Below are 20,176 nucleotides of genomic sequence, written 5' to 3' on the forward strand. Positions count from 1 at the left end.
TGCATACACTTCATGTGACAAGCGAGTGCATCTGCGCATTCGTATATAAGCTTCTCTGTTCCTTGAAGCTCCTCCACTCAAACTTTAGGCACCTGTGAGCATCAAAAAGAAGCTTTAGAAAATACAGTACTTCAAATAGGAGCGAGTGAAGAGATGCATTGGGGTGCTCAGCAAACGGTGACAGGGTTAAATGAATCACACGCAACGTCAACACAAACCTAATCTGCTACAGGGTCTGCAGGGGCTCTGAAATGCATGTGGAGACAGTCGTTATCACTGGAATTACATCTCTCAAACCACCCCTTTATTGCAACAGCTTCCAACAGTGACACAATTCTGTGCCATCTTGAAAGACTGACCCAGAGCTCATGAAAGGTACTTTTACTTGACAAGAGCAGGAATTCCGTCTCCCTTAGGTTATGTGATTTAGCTTGGTGATTGGGGTTTGGGAATCTAAAGCACATAAGGTGTCCTCTGATGGTCTGAGCAACTTCAAACAACACTTCAGTGCTCTGTTCTAGGGTTTCAGCTTGCCCTCCTTCACTAATCTCTCATTGAGTTGGCAAAGCTGCCTAAGAAAACCATCATTGGGACCAATCTCTCGCTTCTGCCGGACAGTGCTCAGTGCAGTCTTGACATCCATGTTCTGGCGAAGCATGAGGTAGGCGATGACCAGTGTAGGAGAACGGCTGTAGCCCTCACGGCAATGCACAAACACTTGGCCTGTAGGGAAAATAGATCATAATTTGGGTTATGCTGGAATATATGTTTGAAAAGCAACAGGAAATTGCATAATGATATTAGTTCTTCAGCAGCTTGAGAACCGTCAATTCTGAATGCTACAGAAGACAAGTAGAACTTGGAAGAAAGGTGCTATCGCTGTTAGTGGCTGCATAGTGTGCCATCAAGGACAACACAGGAAAAAATGGTTATATATCAAACATTCACATATTTGCCCCTATATTACAAAGAGTCAAACTGTATTCTATTTGCTACGCTTCTCCAATCTTTTGTGGTTCAGTATAAGTCCCTGAAGATGACCAGTACCAAAGAGCCTAAATAAATAACGCAAAGTTATTGAAGACTGAAAAGTTACTGAAGACAGAGAAAGCTGCTGGTTGTCATATATTGAACGTCTTCAAAGATATCCAGCCTTTCCTTTTTTGCTGCATTGCTGCCAATTCCTGTGCTAACTCCATGCTGGATCATACCCACCTACTTCTCCGGCTGTTTAAGAAGCCACATTAACAGCCAAGTAAGCGAAACCGCTGACCCTGCAGCAACAAGAACCAGAAACAGCAACTCTGCAGACACCAAGGTCAGAGGAGGAGGGGGGAGGAGGTACTCCAGGCAGGCATGGAAGTCCACGGTATAGATATCCACCTGCGGCCTGTGGAGAACTCCATGCCAAAGCAAGGAGATTCCCGAAAGGAGGTTGTGGAGAGGAGGGAGCTGGGCTCTTCTCCCAAGTGACAGAGGACAGGACAAGGGGGAATGGCCTCAAGCTGCACCAGGGGAGGGTCAGACTGGATATCAGGAAAAGATTTTTCATGGATAGGGTCATGGGGCACTGGCAGAGGCTGTCCAGGGAGGGGGTGGAGTCCCCATCCCTGGAGGGGTTTAGAAGATGGGTAGACGAGGTGCTCAGGGACATGGTTTAGTGGCAGAAAGGAATGGTTGGACTCAATGATCCAAGAGGTCTTTTCCAACCTGGTGATTCTATGATTTTATGAGGCTGTGAAGCTGTGAGAAGCCCACACTGGAGAAGGCTCCTGGCAGGACCCAGGACTCCATGAAGGGCAGGCCATGTGGGAGCGGGTTTGCTGGCAGTACTTGCGACCCCACTGGGCCCCCACGCTGGAGCAGTTCATTCCTCAGGGACAGCACGCTGTGGAAAGGATCCATGCTGGAGAAGTTTGTGTAGGAGGACTATCTCCTGTAGGTGGGACACCACACTGCAGCAGGAGAACAGAGTGAGGAGGAAGGAGCAGCAAAGACAACGTGTGATGAACTGACCATAACTCCCATTCCCTGTCACCCTGTGCCACTCTGTGGGAGAAAGCAGAGAAGATTGGGAGCGAAGCTGAACGTGGGAAGAAGGTGGGGAGGAAGATGTTTTCCGATTTGACTTTATTTCTCATTATCTTACTCCGATTAAATTAGTTTCCCCAAGTTGAATCTGTTTTGCCTGTGAGGTAATTGTTGAGTGATCTCCGTGTCCTTATGTTGACCTACCAACTTTTCCTTGTATTATTCCCTGAGGAGGCATAGCGACAGAGCAGCCTGGTGGGCACCAGCCAAGCTCAGTCCACCACGTGGGTAAATCCCATAGACAGGCATCCAACGATAAAGCAGGACACCACGCCCTTTGAGAAATCTAATTTGATTTTATTGCTTCTCAGCTGCTTCCTCTTTGACCTGCTTTCTCCAGACACAAAAATTCTCCCCTTCCCAAAGAGAGATATGGCCCCGGGCTACTCTCCAGAGTAAATGTTTTTCTGATACAAAAGAACAGATGAACCATATACACACATTTTCCTCATAACCACAACTTGGTTTGAACCACAGCTACCACGCTTGCCTTGAGCTGCGGAGGCTTCTCAACTCAAGGCAAATCTGCACTCAGTAGTGGGTTAACGGTGAAACAAGTCATTCAACATTTCTTGAGAGCCCGCACCCATAAATTAGCAGGATTTAGAGATTCTTGATCATACACGTGGAAGAGAATTGATTTCCTCTCTGCAAATGATGAGAAGCAAAAGGGTTTCTAAAGGGCGGTGTCTTTAGGACTGCCTTCCAGCCCTTTCGTTTACCGGATCTGCCTTCCAGCACTTCATGCGACTACAACACTAAAATGACATGGAAGGAAAATACTACTGCATTCCTCTTCACGGCACTGCTCTTACTCTACACTTCAGTATCAAACAAAATTATCGCATTTCAGTACTGATTAAATCTTACAACTGGCTCCAGCATCACCTATTTGTTTATCACCTTAAGTGGCAGACGTGGCAGAGGGTGACCAAGACTGGAAGAATCATAGAATCATAGAATAGTTTGTGTTGGAAGGGACCTTAAAGATCATCCAGTTCCACCCCCTGCCATGGGCAGGGACACCTCCCACTGGCTCAGGCTGCCCAAGGCCCTTCCGACCTGGCCTTGAACCCCTCCAGGGATGGGGCAGCCACCACTGCTCTGGGCAACCTGGGCCAGGGCCTCACCACTCTCATGGTGAAGAAATTCCTCCTTATGTCCAGTCTAAATCTGCCCCTCTCCAGTTTATACCCATTGACCCTCATCCTATCACCACAAGACTTTATGAATAGTCTCTCCCCAGCTTTCCTGTAGCCCCTTCAGGTACTGGAAAGTCGCTATAAGGTCTCCTGGGAGCCTTCTCTTCTCCAGGCTGAACAACCCCAACTCTCTCAGCCTGTCCTTGTATGGGAGGTGCTCTATCAGCCCTTGGATCATCCTTGTGGCCTCCTCTGAATTCCATTCCTACAGCTCCATCTCCTTCCTTCGTTGAGGATTCCAGAACTGGACACAACCCTCCAGATGAGGTCTCCCAAGAGAGGAACAGAGGGGCAGAATCCCCTCCCTCCCTGCTGGCCACGCTGCTTTGGATGCAGCCCAGGACACGGTTGGTTTCTGGGCTGTGAGCACACGTTGTGGCTCATGTCGAGCTTCTCATCCCTCAGCACCCCAAGTCCTTCTCCTCAGGGCTGCTCTCAATCACATCATTCCCCATCATGTACTGAAACCGCGGATTGCCTTGACCCGGGTGTAGGACCCTGCACTTGGCTTCGTTGAACCTCATGAGGTTCTCCCAGCCCCACTTCTCCAGCCTGTCCACAACCCTCTGGATGACATCCCATCCTTCCGCTGTAGCAACCGCACCACTCAGCAAACAGAACTGCTACTGTAAATTCAGATTGAGTCTGGAACTCTTCAGATCAAACTGAGTAGGGACAGTCACGGCACAGCTGATGTGGTTAAACTCTCATTTCAGCTTTCTGAATTTATCATATTTCACCAAATCGGAGGTAAAATTTCACACATCCACGGTTCTATCACCCCTGCTTGCCCACTCCACATCAAGAACTAGGATCATTCCTCCTTTCTCATATTCAGTCATGAAGCAAGCAAGAAATTAAGCATATGTGGAAATAATTGATATGCTGAAATAACAACCACCACCCTCTGGCCCACTGCACTAAGTCTCCTCTGAGGAAACACCCGGTAGAGAAATGTGGCAATCAAGAACATTGCAGATATAATCTCCAGCCTTCCTGCAATCCTAGGGAATAAAGAATTAATCATCACATAAAATAATTTAATGACTTTATGTAATAAAACCGTAAAGCCACAGCCTCGCTCCTCGCGATATATTTGGAAGGAAAACCCATACAGCAGGTTGTGCGAGTGCTCCTCAGCAAAGCATTACTTGTTCACTTCTGCTTTTAACGTATAATTTCGAGTGTCCTAAACCAACTTTTAGACCCTGAACTTATTTTTTTAAATTTTTTTTTACCCAATTTACCGTTTCTAATGGAAAAATACAATCCTCGAATCATAGAATCACCAGGTTGGAAAGGACCCACTGGATCATCGAGTCCAACCATTCCTAACGCTCCCTTAACCCATGTCCCTAAGCAATAATTATATAATAAAATAATATAAAAATCGGAACACGTCTTCCCAGAAAGGCGCTATTATAGGATGCAGCAGCCATTTCACTTATCAAAGTCACCCCTACAGTGAAAGACTTCCATATCCTGGAGACCTACACGTACAGACAGAAGATTTAGATGTCTTACTGTGTATTCTGGTGTCTTTGAGCCAAAGCCTTAATCTGAATTCCTGACTTGGTTGTTCAGCCAATAAACCGCACAAAGAACCATTTCAAACCATAAAACAATTGCTGAGAAACTCATGCAGCGCAGAGAAAACACAGCAGGAAGATATTTTGGTTTGCCTTACCATCCTTCTGGGCAAGTGCTTTCTCTATAAAGTCAGCTGCCTCCTCAAAATAGCGACTAAGGTTAAATTCCGGCGTATCATTGGCTTTAATGCCGTGGTATCGGATGCCTGTGCCTTCATAGAACTCGGCGTTAGTGTTCACATGCATGAACGACTTCCCCTCCGCTGCGTTCAGAACATGGGTTATCCCCAGATGCTGCAGCTTCGTAATGTTCTTGGCTACAAACCTGTATGACAAAAAGGGTCAAGAAAACAATGAGAACCTGGTGAAGGACACCTCAGTGTTTATGATGCCCCCAGGAGGGACCGATAACCAAATTCTTTGATTTTTTTCTGTTAATAGATGATAAATACGCTGCGCTCAGAAGTGAATTAGACACAGATTGTAAATCCACAGAGTTATTTAGAGCCACGGTCGCTATTTGTACATGAGCAAACGGTGCTTTCTTGGCTGACAACACCAGAAACTTAATCCGGTCGAGCCTCGCACGGGACAGAATTAGAACTCATTCTGAATAAAAAATTCTGACCAAAGTAAGAAAGTATTGGATATAACAGAAAGCCCAGGACAGTCACTTCTAAGATTAACCATTATCTCCATAAGATAATTGAAAATCAGTTCTAAAAACGCCTCTGCTGTAAACCAGCAGCAGCGCAGGGCTGGGTGAGCAGTGCTTGCTACTCAGCAGATGGTCCAGACAGACAGACATTTCAGGGGCAACAACACCGAAAACCAGCTCTGGCTCCTTCTCAGGCCACAGGAAGATAGAAAGCACCTTCAAAAGTCTCATCCGACGACTCCTCGGAGGTGGAGGCTTCTGCCCCTGCGCAATTCAACAGCTTTGAAGTCATGGAAAGACCTGGCAAGGCTTGTTATAGTCAATACCCAAACCGGTTGGTTATATCTATATGAATCCGAATGCATTTACTTACAATCTTCATGGAATTCAAGGCTCGATGAACACCTGGAGTTCTCTTTTTCTCCCAGTGACCCTTTCAATCGTTGCCTAAGCAGATGCACAACTAAAGCGTCAACATTTTGTGCCGCCCGCGCCAACAACTACGGCCGGGAGCCAAATACTTGTAAAGATTCATTACCCAAACAAATGTTGACAGATTTTTCCATCTGGCAGGACATCATCTGTGCCAGGGGATGAGGATCAGTGCCTGGGGATTTCTGCTTGCAACAGTAAATCCTACAGCGCGAGGCCCCCCAAAAAAGTGGTAATTGGACCATGAGCTCCTGTGCTCAACGGGGTGAGTATATGGTTTAAGTAACCATATATAGGTTAGTATATATCTGATAGTGGTCAGGATCAACAGAAACTCATGGCTTGGGATTGTGGTTCAATATGCCAACCCAGCCTGGCTCCCCCAGACACAAACCCAGCCCTGGCAAAGCGAAAAAGAGAGTTTTTTAAAAGAGAGGGGTTTTTTTTACGCTATTTTTTTCTCCCTTTCCAAACAGCCCTTGCATCTCTCCCATCCTTAACATTTCATTCCGGCTGCCTCATGGTCAATGTTGAAATGTCAGCTCCTCCAAATAGCAGAGAGACGTTAACATCAGCTTCTGCTGTTTCCGGAAGACAAATCACTAACTCTTATCTGTTTTTAACGTGGAAGATTGAGAGCTCCTCATCCTGCGAGTAACCCTAGCAGGGAATGGTGGTTTTGAACAGAGAGAAATAATTCTACCAGGCACAAAGCACAGGTTGTAGAGAGCTATATGCCAGTAATTAAGGCTATATGAGGCTATAAAGTATTGCCATTTGCAATTATAAGCAAATAAACCAAGTCCTTAATGGCCAAAAAATGCCAGGACATTAACACATTGTAATATCCACTGTTAAATTTATACAAAACAGTTTCCTCACTGCTTCTTCCCCTACAGCTCCCTAATTTAATATTAATTTTGGGAGAAGGCCATTCATGCTCCTTACAAGACTCCTGCACTTCCAGTGCATTAAGAACAAAGAATCGCTTCATGGGTTATCCATTTCTTTTTCTTGCACGGAAGACCCAGTACTTTGGCTCTGCCACTCAAAGTCATTCGACAGATAAATTGTTCCTCTAGCCAATTTAATCTCATCCTCCTGGATGTGTCTGCACTATCATTTTGATCTTAAAGATGAGTTACTCACAAGGAGACACAACAGCATCCCCATCCCAAATATTCTAAAAGCTTTCCAGCAGAAGTTTTGAACCTCACTCAGATGTTTTGATGGTTTCCCAGGAGTTCTTATTTAAATTCTAACGTTTTTGTGCCACGTATTGGGATTCCAACCCATCCTACGCCAAAACCTCTACTCTGAATTCTTATTGTTATAAAATCTCGGCAGCTCGTAACTATAAATGTGGCCGTAGATTGCAGAAAGGTTTAATCCATCCAAGTGAAAGCTGAGATTTGACTATGAGATCAAATGACAACGTTATTGTCTTCTGCTGCTATACTGCCTTCCCGGACTTCTCCACAACTCAACGCAAAGTGCTTCCAATGACTCCTCCGAGATTCCGTAAGGAGACTGGTGCTCATCTCATGGCTTCTTTTTGGCCTCTGTTGCACTAATCACGCTGCACCAAGAGACCTTCAAATAGGAGATGTATCCCAAGCTGTGCGCAGATGATAGAGGAGAACAAGACTGACTCATCAACTGCAACTATGGGCCCCAAACAAAGTTCTGGTTGATTTCTCACGCAGAGTACCGAAAGCTTTAGTGATGCCTTGGAGCCACCTACGCACAAAGCCTGCGGTGCTGAATGCGAAGGAGTTTAATATCATGGGATCATGGAATGATTTGGGTTGGAAGGGAACTCAAAGCCCATCCAGTCCCACCCCCTGCCATGGGCAGAGACACCTCCCATTGGATCCGGTTGCTCCAAGCCCCATCCAACCTGGCCTTGAACCCCTCCAGGGATGGGGCAGCCACCACTGCTCTGGGCAACCTGGGCCAGGGCCTCCCCACCCTCACAGGAAAACATTTCTGCCTAAGATCTCATCTCAATCTCCACTCTTTCAGCTTCAAACCAGTTTCCTTGCCCCTGCCCTCCCTGATCCAGAGCCTCTCTCCAGCTTTCCTGGAGCCCCTTTCCGAACTGGAAGCTGCTCTGAGGTCTCCCCGGAGCCTCCTCTTCTCCAGGATGAACAACTCCAACTCTCTCAGCCTGTTCTCAAACAGGAGGTGCTCCAACCCTTGAATAATCATCTCCATGGCCTCCTCTGGACTCACACCAACAGCTCCATGTCCTTCCTGTGCTCAGGACTCCAGAGCTGAACACAGCGCTCCAGGTGAGAGCGGAGCAGAGGGGCAGAATCCCCTCTCTTGTCCTGCTGGTCCCACTGCTGTGGATGCAGCCCAACACACAGGGGTATCCCCTTCCATCTCAAGAGCCATCTCATCCCCTCCAGCCCCATGGCTCTCCTCCCATCTCAGAGCTCCCTGGAGCCACGCATCCCTCCCGGCAACCGCATATCCCCAGCATCCCCCTCCCCATGTCCCCCATCCTGCATCCCCACATCCTCTGCCCCACAGGCTCCATTCCACATCATCCCCACATCCCCTGCCTCACATCCCCTGTCCTGCATCCCTGGCATCCCCTGCCCTGGGTATCCCTCCTCCACACCTGCTGTCCTGCATCCCCTGCCCCACATCCTCAGCATCCCCCACAACCCCAGTACCCCCTGCCCCGCAGCCCCTGCCCCACATCCCTGTATCCCCCATCCTGTATCCCTGGCACCTGCTGTCCCCACATCCCTGGCATCCCCTGCCCCACAACCCTGGCATCCCCTGCCCTGCCCCACAATACCTGCTGCCCCGTATTCCCCGTCCTGCATCCCCACATCATTGCATCCCCTGCCCCACAACCCTGGTATCCTCTGCCCACATCCCCTGCCCAACATCCCCCCCATCCCGTGCCCCACATCTCTGGTATCCCCTGCCCCACATCCCTGGAACCTGCTGCCCCACATCCCCACATCCCCTGCCCCACATCCCCTGCATCCCCTGCCCCGCATCCCTGGCACCTGCTGCCCCGCATGCCCCATCCCGCATCCCCACAACCCCCTGCCCTACATCCTCTGCCCCACCACCCTGGTATCCCCTGTCTGCATCCCCTGCCCCACATCCCTGGCACCTGCTGCCCCACATCCCCCATCCTGCATCCCCACAACCCCCTGCCCTACATCCCCAACACCTGCTGCACCACATCCCTTGCCCCACATCCCCATATCCCCCACATCCTCATATCCCCCGCATCCCCTGCCCTGCATCCCTGACACCTGCTGCCCCCCATCCCCCATCCCCACAACCCCCTGCCCCACACCCCCCACATCCCTGTATCCCCCACATCCCCTGTCCTGCATCCCTGACACTTGCTGCCCTACATCCCCCATCCCCCACCCCCACAACCCCCTGCCCCACACCCCCCACATCCCCGCATCCCCCACATCCCCGCATCCCCCACATCCCTCACATCCTCGTATCCCCTTATCCCCCACATCCTCGTATCCCCACATCCCCCACATCCCCTTATCCCTCACACCCCCTTATCCCCCACATCCCCTTATCCCCCACACCCCCTTATCCCCCACATCCTCGTATCCCCGTATCCCCCCATCCCCTTTTCCCCCGCATCCCCCACGTCCCCTTATCCCCCCTCGCCCCCCCCGTTCCCCCCTCCCCTGCCCGGTCCCCCCCGGTCCCGCCCCCCCCCGGTCCCCCCGCACTCACGCGTTCCCCACGTGCACGCGCGGCACCACCTCGTTGCTGTGGGCGCTGGGGAGGCTGTAGCAGCCGCTGCCGTTGGCCAGCAGCTCGTTGAGCTCCTCCACCGAGAGCCGGTAATCGGACATGGCCGGGCCCGAGCCGCTCCCCGCCGCAGCCCCCGCCCCGCCCGCCCCGCCCCGGCCGAGAGGCGGTACCGCCCCGGATGGCGCTGCGGGAGCCGCGAGGGATGGAGGCGGCGGGGCTGACGGTGAAGCTGCTGCTCGTCGGGGACAGCGCGGTGGGCAAATCCAGGTGCGGCACTGGGCGGGAGGGGCCCCGCGCCGGGACGGCTCCGAGCGCCGCGACCCTCGCCCGGATGAGCTCCGCGCCTGCACCGGGCTGAGCTCCGGATGACCTCAGAGGTCCGGGCTCCGAGCTCCGCGCCTGCACCGGCTGAGCTCCGGATGACCTCAGAGGTCCGGGCTCCGAGCTCCGCGCCTGCACCGGCTGAGCTCCGGGCTGCGCCATCCTCGCCCGGATGAGCTCCGAGCTCCGCGCCTGCACCGGGCTGAGCTCCTGGCTCCGCTCCCCTCGCCCGGATGAGCTCCGAGCTTGCACCGGGCTGAGCTCCGGGCTCCGCTCCCCTGGCCTGGATGAGCTCTAAGCTCCGAGCTCCATGCTCCGAGCTCCGCCACCCTCGCCTGGATGAGGTCCGGGCTCTGAGCTTCGCGCCTGCACCGAGCTGAGCTCCGGGGTTCGCTCCCCTCGCTCGGATGAGCTCCGAGCCTGCACCGGACTGAGCTCCGGGCTCCGCGCCCCTCGCTCGGATGAGCATTAAGGTCTGAGCTCCATGCTCTGAGCTCCGCCACCCTCGCCCGGATGAGCTCTGAGCTCCGCTCCTGCACCGGGCTGAGCTCCGGGCTCCGCGCCTCTCGCCTGGATGAGCTTTAAGCTCCGAGCTCCGTGCTCCGAGCTCCGCCACCCTCGCCCGGACGAGCTCTGAGCTCCCCCTCGCCTGGATGTGCTCAGAGCTCTGAGCTCCGGGCGTGCACCGGGCTGAGCTGTGGGCTCCGCGCCCCTCGCCTGGATGAGCTCTAAGCTCTGAGCTCCATGCTCCGAGCTCCGCCACCTTCTCCCGCATGAGCTCGGAGCTCCGAGCTTGCATTGGGCTGAGCTCCGGGCTCCGCACCCCTCACCAGGATGAGCTCTGGGCTCCACCACCCTTGGCCAGACGAGCTCTGAGCACTGAGCTCCAAGCTCTGAGCTCCGCGTTCCGCACAGGTCTCCATGCTCCGCGCCCCGCACTGGGCTGCGGTCAGCGCTCCGTGCCCCTCATCGGGCTCCAAGCCCTGCGCGTCGCTCAAAGCCCAACTCTGCACTGGACTGAAGTGGTGGTTCTGTCCCTACAGCCTTCTGCTGAGGTTCACTGGCGGCGCCTTCGATCCCAGCCAGAAGCCCACCATCGGTGAGTCCGGGACCGGGACAGCTTCGCTGATGGTCATTCAGCCCCTCTGGTGCGAGTCGGGGATCCGCATGGTCTGATGGGCCTTCCCTTCTTACCCCTCAGGTGTTGATTTTAAAGTGAAGAAAATGGTGATAGATGGGCACGCGGTGCAGCTGGCTATATGGGTAGGTTTTGCTGCGTAGTTTTTGTTCTCATGGAATGGGTTGGGTTGGAAGAGACCTCAAAGCCCATCCAGTTCCAAACCCCTGCCATGGGCAGGGACACCTCCCACTGGATCTGGTTGCTCCAAGCCCCATCCAACCTGGCCTGGAACCCCTCCAGGGATGGGGCAGCCAACACTGCTCTGGGCAACCTGGGCCAGGGCCTCCCCACCCTCACAGCAAAACATTTCTTCCTAAGATCTCATCTCAATCTCCCCTCTTTCAGCTCAAAACCATTCCCCCTCATCCTGTCCCTGCTGGGCCCCCTCTCCAGCTTTCCTGTCAGCATCTCGACAGATGTGAAACCTCGGAGAGCTTCTTTTTGTGGGTTTTGTTTCCTCTTCCTTTCTCTGCCCTTGCTAACATCTCCTGCATGGTGAGACTGTCCTTACGATGCAAATGCACGTGGGATGACTGTCTGCCGTGAGGGTCCAGCAGCAGCTGCAGATGAAGGTCTCTCAAAGCCCAAAGGAATTCTCTGTTGCTCCAGGTGTGGAACTGCCCTCAGCTCTAGTCATAGAATCATAGAATAATTTAGGTTGGAAGGGACCTTAAAGGTCATCCAGTTCCAACCCCCCTGCGATGAGCAGGGACACCTCCCACTGGCTCAGGCTGCCCAAGGCCCATCCAACCTGGCCTTGAACCCCTCCAGGGATGGGGCAGCCACAGCCTCCCTGGGCAACCTGGGCCAGGGCCTCACTGCTCTCATGATGAAGAAAGTCTTCCTTATGTCAGGCCTAAATCTGCCCCTCTCCAGTTTATCCCCATTCCCCCTCGTCCTATCCCCACAAGCCTTTGTGAACAGCCCCTCTCCAGCTTTCTTGTAGCCCCTTCAGGTACTGGAAGGTCGCTAGAAGGTCTCAAGTCAAGACTTTGCACTTTCCTGCACTTGTGCAGCTCGGTTTCTCAAACCCTCCCTGCAGTGCGAGGCTTTTGAAGACTTGGCCTTGCTGGAAAGGGGGGAGGCGTTTTGCACCCGTCTGACCCAGAAACGTTCCTAAGACAGAGAGCGCTTTAGTTGAGTGAACTGCAGAAAAGTGATGTTCTGGGTGAAGAGTTGCAGGATTCTCTCAAGGGGTTGTGCAGCAGCTCTGCGTATGCCGTGATGGCAACAGTCCAGAGGATTTGTTCCAGTTAAAATTATATATATACTTAGTCCTGAACTATTAGAATCATAGAATCACCAGGTTGGAAAGGACCCATTGGATCATCGAGTCCAACCATTCCTAACACTCCCTAAACCATGTCCCTGAGCACTTCATCCACCCATTCCTTATACACCTCCAGGGAAGGCGACTCGACCCCCTCCCTGGGCAGCTGTTCCAGTGCCCCATGACTCTTTCCATGAAGAGGTTGGTTCAGATTTACTGGGAGACTGAAATGTTTGTCCTGAACTTCCTGATGCTACACTTCCAGCACGTGCAATGTAGGAAATCAGATCAGGATCATTTGGAATACAGAAGAGCTACATTTATTCTCCTAAATGGTGTGAAAGAGCCGTAGAAAGAAGAGATTTTATGTGTATGGTCATAGGTATTTGAGAAAGAACACACCGTTACTGGTTAAGTAGTTGGGACGATTGGAAAGAGCACAAATGTGTCTTTGCAGTATTAACAAAAGTAACATAAAGGCCAAAAGTGGAATTCTTTTCATTCACACTTGGTGCGCGGCGTGCAGAGAGCTGAAGTTCCACTTGCTCTGGCAAGCGAGCGTGTGTTATTGTGTATGCGCTGAACGCGCTGCACACGGAGCAGGAGCTTTCCTGAGAGTAACCGAGAAGGGTTTGCCCCAATAATCACACCAAGGTGTGTCTCCGTGCTGGGAAATCGGAAGCCAGGCCAGAACTTGCTCAAGGTGTGTGGCTGGAACGGGCGCTCTAGCAGCCGTCTGCACCGGCTTCACGAGCGACTGCAAATTAGGGGGAAAGTGGTGCAGTATGAATGAAAAACTTGAATGCATCAAGGTCATAAAGAGGCTTCCGCTTCTGTGTCCTTCTGTGCACGGGTGGCCGAGAGTACCGTCTCCTTTGTAACGATGGCTGACTCCAATTAAATAAATATATCGCCAATTTTGGTTCAATTTTTAACAAAGAAATAAATGGCAGTGGAACTGTTTGCCTTGTCATTTGTACGTAAATCTAAATAATTATTTTCCTTACAGGTATTTGTGTAATCCTTTTGCCTCCTTATTTTTTGTTCGGAGGGTTTTTTCAGTTCACATTGAACTTAGGAGCTAATTTTTCATTCTGAGGGTTTTTGCAGTTCACATTGCACTTAATTCAAAGATTCTGGAGAACGGGTGACGTCCTGTAGTAATAGTTTGAATGAAGCTACTGCTTTCAGATTTCCTATCTGCTTAGAGTCCTAGCAAACTGGAAGTAGTTCTTTCTAACTGGATTCTCCTTTCCTGCTATGGAGGAGCAAAGGGAAGAGTTTGGAACCACTCAGTCTCCTTTCCTGCAGTGTCTCTCGTTGGAAAATCATTTATTCCTCACCTCATTCAGTTCAGCTGATTGTTAATAGATTAAACGTGGCTGCTCGGCTTGCAGCGATTGCCTTTTATGTGTTTCCCTTGAGTCCTGCTGGCTCGCTTGTTGTCTCGCTTACGTTACAGGGGTCTGCGCTTATTTTAACCTTCAGTCGTATCCTCTCCGTGCTTTTCTACCCCTCCTTATCAATTTGTTGTTGCTGCTGCTAATGCTTTCTGACGGCCTCCCTCCTTCTGTTGTCTTATGGTTTCATATATCATAGAATCATAGAATAGTTTGGGTTGGAAGGGACCTTAAAAACCATCCAGTTCCACCTTCTGCCATGGATCCAACACCTCCCACTGGATCCAATTGCTCCAAGCCCCATCCAACCTGGCCTTGAACACCTCCAGGGATGGGGCAGCCACCACTACGCTGGACAACCTCTTCCAATGTCTCACCACTCCCATCATGAAGAAATTCCTCCTTATTTCTAGTAGAAGTCTGCCCCACTCCCGTTCATAACCCGTTTTATATCCTTACTGTTCATTGCTTTATCGTATATAGTTTAAAATCCCTTTTTTTTTTGGTCTGAATAGATTTGATTTTGTCTGTGTGTCTTCTTTTCCCCTCCTGTAGGACACAGCAGGACAGGAGCGCTTTAGAACACTGACTCCCAGTTATTACCGAGGAGCTCAAGGGGTTATTTTAGGTAGGAGCTATATGGAAAAAAAAAAAAACCATGAAATCCACACTTTTCGGAATCATTACTACGTAAACGTCCGTGTCTTTACAAAAATGAGGGAATCGGAGAAACAGTTCTGTGTTTTACAACAGCTCAAACACTAAGATGCAAAACCACCGGCAGGAAATAATACTTTGTCAAAACACTTTAAATTAACAATACCGCGATGTCACACTGCAAGCTGTTGAGGGAATGACTTATTAGCTTTGTAGTTGTTACTTTGGAGAGTTTCTTGTAATATAATAATAATATAATTGGGTTTTGTCTTATTTTTTTTTCCCCTCACTATGTTTTTACTTATTTTTTTCCCCAGAAACTGTTGATGTGGTTGCTATAAAACATCAGGTTTGTAGCACAAGTGATGGATAACTAATCCCTTTCTGTGTGACAACACCAATTAGAGACAGAAGGCATTCTTCTTCCTGGGCTTTGTGAAGGCTGAACATCTTAAATCATACAAAATATTCTGACTATGAAGCAGTTTTTTAAACCTTAGTCATTAAGTGAATGCAATTATGAAGTTACCAATGACCAAAAGTCACTTTTTACTCAGAATCCGTGGTTTTAGCAGCAGGGCAGCCACGTAGCTATGCATGAAATGACAAAACACCTAATTCAAAATATTCTCTGTGACCCAATTCAGAACTACTAACAGGTTTAAGATTTCAAATGGTGAGTTCGATATCCACAGGTTCATTGTAGAGTTGTTTGTCTTCTGTCTTTGGGTGGGCGCCGCCAGTGTTTTCCAGCTCTGGGAAGAGAATATAGTTGATGCATCTTTCTCTGATTCCCTAACGCTGCTCTTTGGGGGCAGTAATTAACTGGTAGGGTAATTCTGCTATAATGAAGTGAACGTTTAAGACTCTACAGCTATGAAGCTCCTTTTTTTCCTCTGTTCCCAGTTTACGATGTTACAAGAAAAGACACTTTCGCAGGACTGGAGAGCTGGCTGAACGAGCTGGAGGTGTATACCACCAAAAGCAACACTGTGAAGATGTTAGTTGGCAATAAAACCGATAAGGTCAGTTTAGAAATGCATCCTCTTCTGCTCTTCCATAGATTTACTCGGTCATGAGAGAGTGTAAATACAAGATAAGCGCACATCCCATCTGGCGTGTGAGGAGGCGATGTGCTCTGTAAGTGAGGAGCTTGGCTTGGCCGGGCTCTGCTTTACATCGTTTCAGTAGGTGATCGATAAAAGATTTTAATGGAAACTCCCCTTTTAAGATAGCGGAGGTTCTGCCTTAAAAACTGCTCTACACCCTTGAAGTCAACTGCGGCGCAACCCCACAACTTGCGGTTTGCTTTCTGACCAGGCTTTGCTTTAGCGGGTGGTGGGGAAGGAGAATCCGGCTCTTCCGTGGCGATGGAGCGTGCAGCTCCGTGCGTGCCAGGTGCACGGGTGGTTGGATGTTTCTCAGGGGGGTTTGACGTACCTTAGATACCTGTTGCGTAGTGAAACGCTTCTCTCTTGCTTTACTGCAAGAGGTTTCCAGTGCAGCTTGCCTGAACTCTGCCCTTTTCCCAAATCTGTCCATTTTCAGATCCTTCGATACCTACTTTCAGGGATTTTACTGCTGAAACCTCCTTTCTGGAATATATCCTGCTCCTCGTTGATCCAGAACATAGCAACACATAATTCCCTATGGATTTGATGTTGCTACTGTTCATTTTGCCCCCGTAACAGCCGTGCCTGGCAGTAAGCTGCCCGTAGAGTGGGCAAATCCAGTTGCTGATTACCCCATGGTTTTAGAAACCTTTTTCTTTTCATTAAAGCTTTGCTTCTCCAGTGTTGGTTTTTTCCAGGGACTTCCTAAAAGTGGCAAGTGTCGCTTATTTTAGTCCTGTTCTCCATTCATCTCTGCAGCCTGATCGTGAAGTAGAGAGAAAAGAAGGACTCCAGTTTGCTAGGAAGCGCTCGCTGCTTTTTATGGGTATGTAACTGTGCCGAAAACTTGTGTATCCGTACGTTTATTTTGGTGTTGCTAAGTGTGAATGAAGGGTACGATTGTATTTCTTGTTGGTAGATTGATTTACTTCTTTTTTAGTATCTAATTCATATGGGTTCCTTTTGCTGCATCACTTTATATGCATGGATGTGGGTTTTAACTGTTTTCAAAGATGCTCTTCCATAATCAACAATAAAATGTATGATGCGAAGAGATAAAAATGGGGAACAAATTGTGTTCTTTTTTTTTTTAAAAGGTACCTTTTCAGTGAAGCTTCTTGAAAAGGTTTCGGAATAAACACATGTCATTCCTTTAGCATTCTCTGTTTCCTACCTTAGTTATGGAATAATTATCTTGTTGATTTACTATCACAACCTGAGGATGATTCCTTCATTATGGAGAGAATGGGGAGCTGTGGAATTTTTTAAGGTGGGAAAATGAGGCGCTTCAGATTGGGATGCGTTTCTGTTTATTGTGTTCTTAGAATCATAGAATAGTTTGGGCTGGAAGGGACCTTAAAGCCCCTCCAGTTCCAACCCCCTGCCATCTAAGTGTGCCTTTAAAGGAGAAGAGAGAGGAGGTTTGCTTGCTAAAATAATTACATCTTCTCTCTGGTCCCAAAAGAACATCTTCAAAAGTGGAATACTCTCTGCAAGTAGGATAAAATACTTTTTTTCCCCCCTCTCCACCAGAAACCAGTGCCAAGACACAGGATGGAGTGCAACTTGCCTTTGAGGAACTCGTCGTAAAGATCCTGCAGACCCCAGATCTTTGGGACAAAGGCACAGAGAAGCGAGGAGTTGAGCTGACGGGATCTTCAGCACAGCGGAATAAGAGCTTATGCGGTGGATTCTGTCCGCTTTCTTAAATCCCCAGTGGCCGCTCTGCCTGAAACGAGTGCACTTCTTTTTTAAGGAACCAGGATGGGGGGATTCTAAACACTCCTCTGTGCCTTGTTTGACCCAGCGCTGGTTGTGTGGATCCAAACCCCAACCTTTTTAGCTATTTTTAGCAAAATACACATTGTATTCCTTAACAAAATAGAGTTTCTCCTTCTCTTATGCACTTTTATCTCCAGATCTTTTTCTGGTACCTTTTACTGTTAAATCATAGCGCTTCTTGGGAGTCTTGTGCTTTCGCTGTACGGCGTTCGACACAGCCTTTTTCTGAACTGACCGAGTGCGGAAAGGAGAAAGGTGGTGGGTTTTTATAATACGTATATAAATATAGACACAAATATGGGTAATGAATAAGGCAACATCACTGTGCGAGGCAGCCCAGCAACGATTCCTGTTAGGATGACGTTATGGGCTCGTTTTCTCTTGCACAGGAGGATCCGAAGTGCCATGGCCTGATTTAAGATGGAAAGAGTCAGAAGAGATGGGAAGAAGCTGTGGGAATGAGCGGAGAAGGTTACTGCTTCTGTCGCAGGTGGAAGGCAGGCGTGTGCGTGCGTGTTTTGAGGAGGGTATTGCAAAGCGTTATGGGATGGATCCACAGTTTAGAGACGTAGAACTATAGCTGTCAGCATTTCATTTCCACTCGTGTTTCTGAAAAGCTGAACGGCCCCACATAGAATTGTACCCGCAGAGGGGCTCCTGTAGAAGAGTGTATGAGGAAACGTGTCGGCTTCAGATGGGACCACCTTGAAGAAGGAACCAAATTATAGCACCTCCCGGGCTGCAGTGCCTTCCTGCCTCACTTCCCAAAGAGTTAAACGCCTTAAGAGTTCTCTTCTGCTGTTATTTTTAGCATTCAACTGCATTCTCACCCTCGGGCTCACTGTAGCTCTGTCTGCTGGAATATCCTTATAGACTTCTGCCTTCAGTCCTTTGTGGATACAAAACTTGTTTCACACTAAGTGAACCACTTTTTGGAGATTTAAACCCTTTGCATTGTGTATAAAATGTTTCTGCTGAGATGTCTTTATGTTGCATTCTTCTTCCAGAGCTTCCATTAGGCACTGCCACCTTGTGCAAAGTCAACGTCCAATTACAGGATTCGCTGAAAGGTTGGAGTGTGTGTGTGTGTGTAAGGGGGTCGGTGACAGGAGTCTGACCGTGGCCTTTTGCAACTATATACAGAATCATAGAGTAGTTTGTGTTGGAAGGGACCTCAAAGCCCATCCAGTTCCAACCCCTGCCATGGGCAGGGACACCTCCCACTGGCTCAGGCTGCCCAAGGCCCATCCAACCTGGCCTTGAACCCCTCCAGGGATGGGGCAGCCACCACTGCTCTGGGCAACCTGGGCCAGGGCCTCCCCACCTTCATTGTGAAGAAATTCCTCCTTACATCTGGTCTAAATATGCCTCTCTCCAGTTTATACCTGTTCCCCCTCATCCTATCACCACAAGCACTTGTGAACAGCCCCTCTCCAGCTTTCTTGTAGCCCCTTCAGGTACTGGAAGGTCGCTCTAAGGTCTCCTCGGAGCCTTCTCTTTTCCAGGCTGAACAACCCCAACCTCTCTCATATGGAAGGTGCTCCAGCCCTTGGATCATCCTTGTAGCCTCCTCTGTACCCATTGCAACAGCTCCATCTCCTTTTTATGTTGAGGATTCCAGAACTGGACACAACCCTTCAGATGAGGTCTCCCAAGAGAGGAGCAGAGGGGCAGAATCCCCTTCCTCCCTGCTGGCCACGCTGCTTTGGATGCAGCCCAGGACACGGTTGGTTTCTGGGCTGATAGTGCAGATCGCCGGCTCGTGTTGAGCTTCTCACTGACCAGCACCCCCAAGTACTTCTCTGCAGGGCTGCTCTCAATATATACACTTATATATATATATATATGTGCCTTACAAATAGCATTTCCTTAGCCATAAGATGTGTTTTCACATGTTCATTTTTGTTTATAGCTCAAATAGAGGCAAGAAGAACAGGAAAATACTGCACATACCCGTCAAAAACCTATTGAAGAGGCTTGTTGGCTGTCAGCCTGCCTATGATCAAAATAATTCAGAGATTGCTTGGCAGGGATGTGCTTTAATTTTTGTTTTGTATAAATATTTTATTATGAAACAAATTGTGTTGGGATGGTTTAAAAATTATAGCTACGTTGAACTAGAAAAAACTATACCTTAAAAAATCTGCGTGTAATAAGATAGTGTTCGGTATTGAGCAAAGGGCAAGAGGGAAGCGTTTTATAGAACAAGATTAAGATGGAAATTTGGGTTGAAGGGCTGCCTGTGTGAAAGAAACATGTGTGGTCTTTGTGCTGAGGGCTGATTTGCTGACCTTACGTGGTGTTGCCATTTTATTCTGATATTCTCAATAAACATCGCCAGTATTTTAGTATAAAGCAATGTTGCCAGTGTATTACAGTCCAGACTTAAATCTACTGTCTACTCACATGCATAAGCAAAACTATTAATTTCAGTTGGGGCAGAGCAATAAACCAAAATGTTCTGTTTCTTTATAGAACACCAGAACTTTGCCTTTTTTTTTTTTAATCTAAGTGGAACTCAATTTCAGTAACAGCCCCAGCCAACTTTTCACTGAAAGCTTAGGGCTCCGTTTGATCCTCGTCAAGTTGTTTTGCTGTCTTTTCAACTTGCTAATTGGGAACCCGAGCAGCTCCTAGGTGCAAATCAATATGGAATCTACATATGCTTTAAAAGAGATTATTGAACTTGTACTGAGTATTTCAGTTTATTTTTAGTGGCTACATTA

The 20,176-nt window shown here is 49.0% G+C and overlaps 2 protein-coding genes across 2 annotated transcripts; one reads left to right on the top strand and one right to left on the bottom strand.

The window, feature by feature from the left end:
* Positions 1-185: 185 nt before the first annotated feature.
* On the bottom strand, positions 186-9,870 carry DUSP3 (dual specificity phosphatase 3). The gene is made up of 3 exons (XM_054088748.1): positions 9,708-9,870; positions 4,981-5,207; positions 186-723 (listed from the first exon to the last, which is right to left on the bottom strand). Exons 1-3 carry the CDS (start codon positions 9,827-9,829, stop codon positions 518-520), a joined length of 555 nt encoding a protein of 184 aa, XP_053944723.1. The 5' UTR covers positions 9,830-9,870; the 3' UTR covers positions 186-517.
* On the top strand, positions 9,851-19,732 carry LOC104054447 (ras-related protein Rab-18-B). Its single transcript, XM_009555444.2, has 7 exons — positions 9,851-9,995; positions 11,093-11,148; positions 11,251-11,312; positions 14,455-14,527; positions 15,463-15,581; positions 16,428-16,494; positions 17,202-19,732. The coding sequence occupies exons 1-7, from the start codon at positions 9,907-9,909 to the stop codon at positions 17,375-17,377; spliced, it is 642 nt and encodes a 213-aa protein (XP_009553739.2). The 5' UTR covers positions 9,851-9,906; the 3' UTR covers positions 17,378-19,732.
* Positions 19,733-20,176: the final 444 nt, after the last annotated feature.

This window comes from Cuculus canorus, chromosome 25 (genome assembly GCF_017976375.1).
Source record: "Cuculus canorus isolate bCucCan1 chromosome 25, bCucCan1.pri, whole genome shotgun sequence".
NCBI classification, from domain to species: domain Eukaryota; kingdom Metazoa; phylum Chordata; class Aves; order Cuculiformes; family Cuculidae; genus Cuculus; species Cuculus canorus.

What these genes read in the sequence shown, in the direction of transcription:
- DUSP3 (XM_054088748.1), bottom strand. Translation starts at nt 9,829, where the DNA reads ATGTCCGATTACCGGCTCTCGGTGGAGGAGCTCAACGAGCTGCTGGCC. An exon ending in CGCGTGCACGTGGGGAACGC is followed by an intron (nt 5,208 to 9,707) that starts GTGAGTGCGGGG and finishes TTTGTCATACAG; the next exon opens with GTTTGTAGCCAAGAACATTA. An exon ending in AGCACTTGCCCAGAAGGATG is followed by an intron (nt 724 to 4,980) that starts GTAAGGCAAACC and finishes TTTTCCCTACAG; the next exon opens with GCCAAGTGTTTGTGCATTGC.
- LOC104054447 (XM_009555444.2), top strand. Translation starts at nt 9,907, where the DNA reads ATGGCGCTGCGGGAGCCGCGAGGGATGGAGGCGGCGGGGCTGACGGTG. An exon ending in AGCGCGGTGGGCAAATCCAG is followed by an intron (nt 9,996 to 11,092) that starts GTGCGGCACTGG and finishes CTGTCCCTACAG; the next exon opens with CCTTCTGCTGAGGTTCACTG. An exon ending in GCGCTCGCTGCTTTTTATGG is followed by an intron (nt 16,495 to 17,201) that starts GTATGTAACTGT and finishes CCTCTCCACCAG; the next exon opens with AAACCAGTGCCAAGACACAG.